Source organism: Eleutherodactylus coqui, chromosome 13 (genome assembly GCF_035609145.1).
Source record: "Eleutherodactylus coqui strain aEleCoq1 chromosome 13, aEleCoq1.hap1, whole genome shotgun sequence".
In the NCBI taxonomy this organism is placed as follows: Eukaryota; Metazoa; Chordata; class Amphibia; order Anura; family Eleutherodactylidae; genus Eleutherodactylus; species Eleutherodactylus coqui.
In genome coordinates this window covers 101,493,109-101,505,432 of record NC_089849.1, presented here as the reverse complement: position 1 = coordinate 101,505,432, position 12,324 = coordinate 101,493,109, and the positions used below count along the sequence as shown (strand labels likewise).

Here is a 12,324-nt window from a genome sequence, read left to right as displayed (position 1 = left end):
CCCATATCACATCTTGTATCAAAGCTAGAGGTGGTACAACAAGGCACTAGAGCCTCCCTGCCCCCCGTATCGCATCTTGTATCCAAGCTAGAGGTGGTACAGCAGGGTGCTAGAGCCTCCATGCCCACCTGTATTACATCTTGTAGCCAAGCTAGAGGCGAACAGGGTACTAGAGCCTCCATACCCACCCGTATCACATCTTGTATCCAAGCTAGACGTGGTACAACAGGGTACTAGAGCCTCCATGCCTGCCTGTATCACATCTTGTATCCAAGCTAGAGGAGGTACAACATGGTACTGGAGCCTCCATGCCTGCTTGTATCACATCTTGTATCCAAGCTAGAGATGGTACAGCAGGGTACTGGAGCCTCCATGCCTGCCTGTATCACATCTTGTATCCAAGCTAGAGGGGGTACAACAGGGTACTAGAGCCTCCATGCTCGCCTGTATCACATCTTGTATCCAAGCTAGAGGGGGTACAACAGGGTACTAGAGCCTCCATGCCCACCCGTATCACATCTTGTATCCAAACTAGAGGCGGTACAACAGGGTACTAGAGCCTCCATGCCTGCCTGTATCACATCTTGTATCCAAGCTAGAGGGGTTACAACAGGGTACTAGAGCCTCCATGCTTGCCCATATCACATCTTGTATCCAAGCTAGAGGGGGTACAACAGGGTACTAGAGCCTCCATGCCCACCCGTATCACATCTTGTATCCAAGCTAGAGGCAGTACAACAGGGTACTAGAGCCTCCATGCCCGCCTGTATCACATCTTGTATCCAAGCTAGAGGGGGTACAACAGGGTACTAGAGCCTCCATGCCCACCCGTATCACATCTTGTATCCAAGCTAGAGGCGGTACAACAGGGTACTAGAGCCTCCATGCCTGCCTGTATCACATATTGTATCCAAGCTAGAGGTGGTACAACAAGGCACTAGAGCCTCCCTGCCCCCCGTATCGCATCTTGTATCCAAGCTAGAGGTGGTACAGCAGGGTGCTAGAGCCTCCATGCCCACCTGTATTACATCTTGTAGCCAAGCTAGAGGCGAACAGGGTACTAGAGCCTCCATACCCACCCGTATCACATCTTGTATCCAAGCTAGACGTGGTACAACAGGGTACTAGAGCCTCCATGCCTGCCTGTATCACATCTTGTATCCAAGCTAGAGGAGGTACAACATGGTACTGGAGCCTCCATGCCTGCTTGTGTCACATCTTGTATCCAAGCTAGAGATGGTACAGCAGGGTACTGGAGCCTCCATGCCTGCCTGTATCACATCTTGTATCCAAGCTAGAGGGGGTACAACAGGGTACTAGAGCCTCCATGCTCGCCTGTATCACATCTTGTATCCAAGCTAGAGGGGGTACAACAGGGTACTAGAGCCTCCATGCCCACCCGTATCACATCTTGTATCCAAACTAGAGGCGGTACAACAGGGTACTAGAGCCTCCATGCCTGCCTGTATCACATCTTGTATCCAAGCTAGAGGGGTTACAACAGGGTACTAGAGCCTCCATGCTTGCCCATATCACATCTTGTATCCAAGCTAGAGGGGGTACAACAGGGTACTAGAGCCTCCATGCCCACCCGTATCACATCTTGTATCCAAGCTAGAGGCAGTACAACAGGGTACTAGAGCCTCCATGCCCGCCTGTATCACATCTTGTATCCAAGCTAGAGGGGGTACAACAGGGTACTAGAGCCTCCATGCCCACCCGTATCACATCTTGTATCCAAGCTAGAGGCGGTACAACAGGGTACTAGGGCCTCCATGCCTGCCTGTATCACATCTTGTATCCAAGCTAGAGGTGGGACAACAGGGTACTAGAGGCTCCCTTCCAGCGGCCAGTATTCTGCAATAAATGATCCTTTGCTCTGGTATTGTATTACAATCTCGCACAGAAGGCTTCATTTGATACTGACAGCTTCTTCCAAGGGAGGGACTGGTTTTTGACAATGAGTGTATTTTAAAATGTTCTTATTTGGATATTTGCAAACATCTGAAAGTTTGTAAGTTTGGCAGATGAATCTAATTTGTAATGAGGATGAATAATTTTGAATGCAACTGTATATACCTGTTCTGGCCAATGTTTCAGAATTTCTGATATTCTGTCACCTTAGCAAACCAGAGATAGAACAGCACACACAATCCTGAAACCATCATATATTACATCTATACTAACCCCCATAGATGGATACCTCCTTGTTATACATAGGAAGCCGCAGCATCCCCTGCTACTCAGTAAGGATGCAGGCCATAACCTCACCCATTCTGCCTCCATCATGCTGCTTGTCACTGAGCCGTCACGGACTCTTCCGTGCCACAGAGAAGCAGCAGCCGTTAGGCCGAGCATTGACGTCAGTGCCACCCTCCACCAACAGGAGCATAGAGGCATTGTCCGCCTATGTCTCTGAGCGCCAGCTTCTTGTAAAGCTCCCCCTTCTGTTCACATAAGGAGGAAATTAATTTCTTTTTTAAGTTACTGCAACTAAATATCAGCGGCAGGTTCGTCGCAAACCGTGATAAGACTGTGAATTCTTGTTATCGTTTGCAAGTTCCTGCTTCCTTTTGGTCACATCTGGATTTAGTGAATATGTGCGAAAAAAAGGGGGGTTGTGAGACACCGAAATGGTAAATTAACTCAATTTCTCGGCCTTGCCGCACTGTGATATGTGATAAAATGAACTCTACCTATGTTATAATGCAGCGCAGTGAGCTCCGCCCCGTGACGTAATGCAACGCAGTGAGCTCCGCCCCGTGACGTAATGCAACGCAGTGAGCTCCGCCCCGTGACGTAATGCAACGCAGTGAGCTCCGCCCCGTGACGTAATGCAACGCAGTGAGCTCCGCCCCGTGACGTAATGCAACGCAGTGAGCTCCGCCCCGTGACGTAATGCAACGCAGTGAGCTCCGCCCCGCGACGTAATGCATCGCAGTGAGCTCCGCACCTCCCCCCGCTCTTCCGCTTCTCCCATTGACTGGCTTTGTCTGTTATTGCAGGGGGATCATGAACTCTCAGGAGGAGGTGTGGGAGACTCTGGACGCAGAGTTTGACCACTATTTAGTGGACATGAAGCCGCACGTTCTGAAGCTTACTCGGAGACTGGGTAAGAGACGAGACATGGAGGGGAGAATGGATGACTTGGCTCTCATTTTCATACCGCTGCATCGTGTTCTAAGTTTGGTGTTGTCCAACCTCACCAGCGTGTAACCCGCCATGCTAGTGGAAAATGCGTCTTGGATTGTTTATAATGAGTTCCTACAGCAGAATTATGCAAACAAGCTCTCCTCAAAAAGGAGGAGGACTGTCTCTTTAATACCACCTGTAGGCATATACCCTGTAAGTTAATGTCCAACCCATTAACCGGGTATTCCAAGCATTTGCTATTGATGAACTATCCTCAGGATAGTGGACCGATGAGGTCTGCCTTTCGGAATCCCTACTGATCACCTGATTCTTCAGCCCGCTGTCAGTGCAGCAAAACTGGAAGTGTAATAGAAAGGCTTTGCTCCCATTTAAATTAATGGGAGCGATGCCTTCTGTTATACTTCTGGCTCTGACTGCAGTGCAGATGTCAACCTCCACTGCTCTGCCAGCGGGCTGGAGAATCAGCTGATCAGAGCGGCAGTGGGAAACTTAAGAATCCCTACATCAGTTGGATCTCTGCAAAGAGACACAAGACCCCTCCTGGCAGAATTAAAGGCTTTTTCTAAAATTGATAAAATTACACACAGCAGATGGTGTTAAAATAGAAAAAAAAGCGTATATTCACTTTTCCAACGGCCTTCCCCATCTAGCAGCAATGTTCACGTCTCCATCAATGTAATGCTGGAGGTGAATCCAGCTCTCACGTGCCATATATTGCTCACTTGACTACTGAGCCGATCACTGACTTCAGCGGTCACATGCTATATATTCAGAGGCCCGCTGAGGCTGGTGATTGGCTGAGTGGTGACAAAATTGATGGACCGCATGGGATTTCTGCAGTTACTTTTGGGATTGGAGTCGCGGTGCTTGATGAGGAAGGCCATTGGAAAGGTGAGTTTGGCTTTTTCTTTTCTATTTTCCACAATTATCTGCCATCTGTATTTTATTTTTCTTTTTAAGGTGTAAAATACCATTTAAAGTTCTTATTTACAATATTTCTTGTAAAAGGCGGCAAGTACACACCATGCCGGCATCATTACCTTCTCTATTATCACATGAAGGATCCTTTATTAGAGGTCAATTGTTCTGTCCTTGTTGTTGTCTCCACTATGCTCTGTGGTACCACAATGCAGCCAGCAGGGGGCAGACTTTTCCCATATAATAAAATAGCATAGCTCTTTCAACAGAACCCATGCAATGCATTGCTTTATATACTGTATGACAAGTGCCCATGGTAGATTGTATTTTACTTCAGGCTGTTAGCAGAACCAACCAATAATTTACTTTATGCTTTTCAGACCGCCAGCGATGCGCCCTGTGGATCAAAAAGTTGTGCGACCCATCAGGAGCGGGGACTGGGGTTACAGGGAGGAAGAATAGAAACCTATATGTCAAGCTCCTATTTCACATGCTAAAACGCGGAGTCCTGGAGGGGCCTTTCACCCACAAGCCTGAAGATGGCACGCTAAAGTCTTTGCCCACATATATGGTATGGGTGCTGTATTCTGTGTATGGTGGAGCACACGCTGTAAGTAAAACGGCTTTTGTATTCTTTGTATGGTGCAGTGCACACAGCGTACAGAGGACAGTTCCTGTATTCTGTCTATGGTGCTGTACACAGAATACATAAAACAGCCCCTGTATTCCGTACATGAAGCGACACACAGGATAAATAAATCCGCGCCTGTATTCTGTGCATAATGCGACGCACACAGGGTACGTACAATGGTTTGTGTATTCTATATATGGTGTGGCACGCTCAGGATACATAAAAGAGCCCTTGTATTTTGTGCATGCAGCAACACACACAGGATACATAAAACCTTTCCTGTATGATGTGGCACACACAGAATACATAAAAAGCCCCTGTATTTTGTATATATCTAAGATCATCACAACAGCCGGTAACAGTACAAGAAAAATCAACACTGAAGAAATCGAAGCAGATCCAGATTTTATTTTCCTCGGATCGAAAATCAACCGCAGTAGAGAATCAGGACCTGAAATAAAATGATGATATCGCACTAGGTCGCAGCACAGTGTTAAGTATAGATAAGATCTGGAAAAACAATGAAATTACAACGAAATGCCGGATAGTCAATGCAATCATCTTCCCAATCGCAACTTACGGCTGCGAAAGTTGGACACTGAAGAAAACGAACCCAAGGAAGATTGTTGTAATTGAACTTTAGTGCGGGAGGAAAGTCCTACGAATTTCTTGGACCGCCAAAATCACGAACAAAACAGTCCTGGATCACATCAAACCAGAGTTTTCATTGGAGGGCAAAATTAAGAAACGGAAACGCTCATACTTCTACCACATAATACAAACTAATTCATTAGAATGATCAATAATGATTGGAGTGATCAGCTGCAAAAGAAGACCTGTCCGCCAAAGAACGCACTGACTTGATACTATCAAAACCGACACCAACATGCAAATGATGAAACTGAAAGAAGCCGTGCAAAACAGAACCGCGTGGAGAAGGCCGATCCGTTAAGTGTCAGTCGCCCCGAATAAACAGATAAAGATAGATGCCGTATATAATGCGGCACACCCACCGTACATAAAGCCGCTCCCGTGTTCTGCGTATGATGCAGCACACACAGGATACATATAACAGCCTTTGTATATCGGTGACAGGCTGCTCGGACTCTCTATCTTATTATCAGGACATTTTTTTTCTCTTTGCAGATGATTATGCCCATCTTGTCATGTTCTTTGGTTCTGTTGACCTAATTGAGCTCCTTGTTGTCTTATTCTGCAGTCAATCTATTTTGATGAACCCAATGCTCCACAGTTTCACAGTGCCGATTCTAGGGGGTTACCAGACTGGGTGCAGGAAGAGCTGGAGACCAAAGCTGATGAGTCCTACCAGTTTTTACAGAAAGAGGAGTTGGCGTCTGACACCTCACCAGATAGGTATGTGTCCTTAAGACCATTTCGGAAAAACAATTAATTGTTTGAAAAAGTGAATGACATCGTTTAAGCCCCATTTACACGGGACGAATGTCGGGTAATCGATGCTAGACACTCTTCCCCGCATACACTCCCTCCTGTGCTTTTACACAGGAGCGAGTATCGCTGGCTCTCTGACAGAGCGGCCAGCAGGGGGCCGGGACGGCTGGAGGAGATTCCTCTCCTCGCTCTCCCCCACCCCTCTCCATTCACTTAACACAGTGGCCATTCAGTACTGAACGGCTGCTGTTTACACTCATCATTCAGGATTTTATGCAGCCTAAACGATGATTCTGAACAATGAGCGTTCGGTGTAAACAGCACCTGTTCAGTACTGAACGGCCGCTGTGTTAAGTGAATGGAGAGGGGTGGGGGAGAGCGAGGAGAGAAATCTCCAGCCACTCCGCTATGAGCCAATGATACTCGCTCCTGTGCAAGAGCACGGGAGTGAGTACATGCGGGGACGAGTTTCGGGCATCGTTTGCCCGACAGTTGTCTTGTGTAAATTGGGCTTGACTCTTTCGCTTGTGCACTCTGTTTATACAGGCAGATACATCTTTGACTTGTTCAAACGAGAAATCGTTCAGTCTTTCACATTCACTCTCTAAGTGACCGATAACTACTGAAAGATCACTGTTTAAACCGAATGATAAGTAAGCGAACCAACGATAATTTTTATGCCCGCACAAAATGAACGACAAGCGAAAAGTGAACGATTGTCTGTCGTTCGCTCGCATTTAGACTGAACGGTTATCGTTCACTTCCACTCATTTCAATGATTAGAATTGTTCCGTCTGAAAGCACCCATACTGCTGCTCCTGCCCAGTTACGTGACAAGAGAGGTCATTATATTCTAGAAGGCCAGTGAGCCGTGTGTGCTGCACCATACTCAGAATACAGGGGCTGTTGTATGCATCCTGTATATGTCACACCACATATACAGGATGCATACAACAGCCCCTGCATTCTGTGTATGGTGCGACATATACAGGATGCATACAACAGCCCCTGTATTCTGTGTATGGTGCGACATATACAGGATGCATACAACAGCCCCTGCATTCTGTGTATGGTGCGACATATACAGGATGCATACAACAGCCCCTGCATTCTGTGTATGGTGCGACATATACAGGATGCATACAACAGCCCCTGCATTCTGTGTATGGTGCGACATATACAGGATGCATACAACAGCCCCTGCATTCTGTGTATGATGCGACATATACAGGATGCATACAACAGCCCCTGCATTCTGTGTATGGTGCGACATATACAGGATGCATACAACAGCCCCTGCATTCTGTGTATGGTGTGACATATACAGGATGCATACAACAGCCCCTGCATTCTGTGTATGGTGCGACATATACAGGATGCATACAACAGCCCCTGCATTCTGTGTATGATGCGACATATACAGGATGCATACAACAGCCCCTGCATTCTGTGTATGATGCGACATATACAGGATGCATACAACAGCCCCTGCATTCTGTGTATGGTGCGACATATACAGGATGCATACAACAGCCCCTGCATTCTGTGTATGGTGCGACATATACAGGATGCATACAACAGCCCCTGTATTCTGTGTATGGTGCGACATATACAGGATGCATACAACAGCCCCTGCATTCTGTGTATGGTGCGACATATACAGGATGCATACAACAGCCCCTGTATTCTGTGTATGGTGCGACATATACAGGATGCATACAACAGCCCCTGCATTCTGTGTATGGTGCGACATATACAGGATGCATACAACAGCCCCTGCATTCTGTGTATGGTGCGACATATACAGGATGCATACAACAGCCCCTGCATTCGGTGTATGGTGCGACATATACAGGATGCATACAACAGCCCCTGCATTCTGTGTATGGTGCGACATATACAGGATGCATACAACAGCCCCTGCATTCTGTGTATGGTGCGACATATACAGGATGCATACAACTGCCCCTGCATTCTGAGTATGGTGCGACATATACAGGATGCATACAACAGCCCCTGTATTCTGAGTATGGTGCAGCACGCACGGCTCGCTGGCCTTCTAGAATATAATGACCTCTCTTGTGAGGCAACTTGTCATTACTTCTGTCTTCACAATCTTCTATCCCTCAGTCTCACATGAGCCGTCTTCTATTGTCTATGCACTGCTTCTCTCTGTCGCCCTCCCAGACTGTGGCTACCATGCAGCCTCCCCTCCCCCACCCCGCTCAGTTGTAGCTTATAATGTATGACACATGTATGTTTTTGTAGCAAGTAATTTATCGCCACTCTCAAATGAAGTTTATCGCTGTCTCATAACTTTTGCAGCCACAAGTCCTCCTTTGAAAAGTCCCTTTGATGTTGTTTTTTTTCCCTCTGTTTCACTTTGATTGCTTGGTAAAATGAGTTTATATTTATCATGTTTTATCGTTTATTTGTGCTATAATTTGTTACATCTTGTGCTTGAGATGTCATTGCCAGAGTGCAAGGCTTTATTTACTGCGCGGCTTAAGGGTTCAGCTTCAGCGGTGTATAATGAAACCTTCTGCAGCTTCCTTATAGACTTTGTTTCAGATTCTCACCATTTTCAAGATAATTTCTTGCTGTCAAAGAAAGACTAAAGGCCCTTTTACACGCAACAATTATTTGTGCGGGATGTGGATTCTGGTGGTATTTTGGAATTCATATGACTTTTTTATTACTTTTTTTTTTTTCTTGGACGGGGTGACCCAAAAAAACTGCAATTCTGGCGTCCTTTTTTTCTGATGACGTTCACCATGTGGGGTAAATAATGCGCTACTTGATAGATCGGGCTTTTACGGACGCAGCGATACTAAATATGTATTTTGGTTTTATTTAGATTATTTTATTATAATTATGGCAAAAGTTGTGTTTTACTTTTTTATTTTTTAAAGTTTTACTTATTCATTTTTACTTTTTTATTTTTTTAGTCCCCAAAGGGAACAAGAACTTTTAATGCTTTGATCGCTCCTGTAGTATGGTGTAATGCTGTAGCATCACATCATACTGCGATCTGACAGGCAATCTATCAAGCCATGCTACAGGCTTGATAGATTGTCAGAATTGATGACTGCATTTAAACGGTTAACAGCTCTGTCGAGCAGCGCAGCTTATCTGAGCTATTGCGGGCAGGTGCCAGCTGTAAAAAAAAAAAAAAAAACAACATCCGGCACCCGCATTTTTTTTGGAGCGAGATCGCCCCGTGATCTCCCTTCATACATACGCTGAAGCTGCAGGATGTAACTGTACACGCTACAGCATTAAAGGGTATTCCAGAACTTGCAAAATTGAGGGCCTATCCTCAGGATAGGCCATAAATATCAGATTGGAGGGAATCCCAGGTGGTAGACCTTCATGGATTTGATATTGATTCAGCTTTTTGAAGACTCTTTAGCCTCTCCACTGCATACGAGGTACAGCACCATATATTTCATAGCTGAAGCCTGGTATAGCAGCACAATCAGACTCGTTCGAACAGAATAAAGCTGCACATAGGCCATGTGAAGAAGCAATGTGACGTCACTGGGCTGAGAAGAGGCTGCACGTTCAGCTGAGCTCCACGGACTCTTCAAACAGCTGACTGATGGGGCTCCGCCGCTCAGAACCCCCTACTTATGGATATTGATGATGTATCCTGAGGACAGATCCTCTATAGCCAAGCCCCAGAAAACACCTTTAAACTGCATTCACCACCTTGTGGCAGCAGGGACTAATGTACTGTATCTTCAGGTTATTCCATTATTAATTATGTCATATTAGAGTCACTGTACACTAAAATATAGACAAGTTCCCTAGCATCATGCTTCAGCGAGATGCCAGTGGGGGGTCAGGGGTCTATCTATATTGTAAGAAGTGTGGAGCGATTCTAGTATGGCAGCTACACTACTTTCATATTCTGCAATGTCATATAGTCTGCTGACCAGCTTTATTTGATATAACTTGTAACATATATAATTCTACAAGTTATGTATTTTTCTTTTTCTACAGTAATTTAGAAACCTATTATAGTGTGCGGGAATAGGGCAAAAATGAGTGTGATTATTGCCCACCACACAGTTGGATACCTTTTTGTTTATGTATAAGAATAGGGAAGAAACTTGAGAGAGTGAAGCATGGAAGCTTTAGGGCTAATGCCCACGGACGGATTACTGCCGCGTTTCCCGCAGCGTTATTCTGCAGCTGTTAGGTTCTATGCAACCTAATAGCTTTCTGCCTTCCAATACTCATGCTGCCGAATTCCGCAGCGTGAAAGAATTTGCAGCATGTTCTATCCTCCGCGGAAATGCACACGGCCGGCTTCCATTGTGAGCACAGTGGAAGTATCGTGAGAATACGCGTTACCGCCGGCTCGCCGGGCGGGACTCTCTGAAGTGAGTATGGGGTCTTTGGGGGGCGCTCTGTCGGACTCCGTTGCAATATTTCGCTGGCGGAGTCCGACACGGCCGTGGGCATGAGGCCTTACACTTTCTGCATCCAGGATATACAACACAGAATATATACATATTACTTCATAGGAATGTGAAGCACTGAACGATAAGTGAACGAGAGCGGCACCATTGTGCAGTCTAAACAGGCAGCCTGAATGCGCGAGCGAGCTGGTGATGACGTCATCAGCTTGTTCACTCGGAAAAACAAGAACTGTGAGATTCTCATTCTGTCTAAAGGGGCCATAACATTGTGTGAGAGATTGGGAGATTGGCTTATGTGCTCTTGTGGACAGGAACCATGATATTAGGGAGATTAGATGGGAACTTCTAGGGGCCCTTTTACATGGAACATTTATCATTCAGATCTTCGCTGGATTGCTAAATTGTTAAATGTACATGCTGCCGGCGACTGAACGCTGAACAATGATCCGTCCGCTTATTGCCTGTTGAGTTATTGCAAGCATAAATATCAAACGATGATCAACTTGTGTAAACAGGCAGTCATTCACCTATGAAATACGGCCATGGAGACAGGTGGCCAGAAGAGATCTCTGGCCCGCTCCACCTCCAGCCCCCAGCGATCGTTGCTCCTGTGTGAAAGGAGCGATTATTGTTGGGATGACTGTCGGGTGCTTTAGCACGTAATATGGCCCTTAGTATTATGTGAGTTATTTAGATGCATTTCTTTTTTTTTCCTCTTCCAGTGCTTGGTGCTGTTATGACCACTAGATGGCGCTGCTATACATACTATAGAACGCAGTGAATGTACAGTATATCCAATATCATCATCATTCCGTGTGGCACGATGGTTCAGTAAACACAAAGTATATCCTATATTGTCGTCAAGGCGTGCAATCAGTTGATAGTCATGTAATCTGCCATGAAAGTAGTGTAACATTCTGTATTACGCTCACAGGATGTGCTCTTCCCCCTCCCCATAACATGCATAGTAATATGATAAATACTCTCCGCACCGCTGAAATGTGCAGTCCAATCTCCAGACTTTGATATACATATTAGTTTGCGTTTCATCTATTGCAGGTTATTGATGTACTTGTCCCTGAAGCCTCTACGTTCAGCGATTGTCCCAAAAATCTCCCAGCATTCAGTCTCTTGCATGTGATTTCCTCTCTGGCCTCGCAGCACTGATAGCACTTGGACACTCATGCCACATATTGAAGTCATAATCTTTTTTTCCTTGCATGTCTAGACTGTCGGTGAATTAAATGTCACATAGCAGCGATTGACACCACATGGCTGCTTTATACTGGAAAGGGACACACATGTCATCTGTTGTAGCTTCTATAGATGCGGCTCAGCTATGTATGTTTGCTGATACCTGTAGTTCTGCAGTTCACCTCCTTTTCCTGATGCCATACTACACCACCTTCGGCATCAGCACCACTAGGGATGAGCAAATGAACGGATCAGTCCGTCCACAGTTGTCTGTAGGCCAGGCTTTTCCAGATAAAGTCCAGTCCTGGTTCTTTGACATCTTGTCTGTCTGCAACGCTCCTCGTCAGCTGCCAACTCCTAACTACTCATATATGGTGCATCTCTAGCGTTACATGGATCGGGGATGAAAAAAATGGATTGCATCCATTTTTCCATCTTAAAGGGGTTGTCCGAAATGTTGAGACATTTTTGTAAGGACACTAAATGTCTTAAAATGGTAAAAGCAGGTATTCTTCCCGCTTCAATCCCTCGCTGCTTCAGTGACGACTGCAGCCAATCATTGGTGGTATATGGCATGAGACTGCTGCATAC

The 12,324-nt window shown here is 45.8% G+C and overlaps 1 protein-coding gene across 2 annotated transcripts in view; it reads left to right on the top strand.

The window, feature by feature from the left end:
- The window catches only part of CEP112 (centrosomal protein 112), a 238,851-nt gene that overhangs the window by 6,181 nt on the left and 220,346 nt on the right, over positions 1–12,324 (top strand). For both annotated transcript variants that reach the window (XM_066585987.1, XM_066585988.1), the window contains exons 2-4: positions 3,006–3,112; positions 4,452–4,642; positions 5,922–6,076. In XM_066585987.1, the coding sequence (XP_066442084.1) occupies positions 3,013–3,112; positions 4,452–4,642; positions 5,922–6,076 (446 nt within the window). In that variant the 5' untranslated portion in view covers positions 3,006–3,012. The remainder of the gene's footprint in view (positions 1–3,005; positions 3,113–4,451; positions 4,643–5,921; positions 6,077–12,324) is intronic.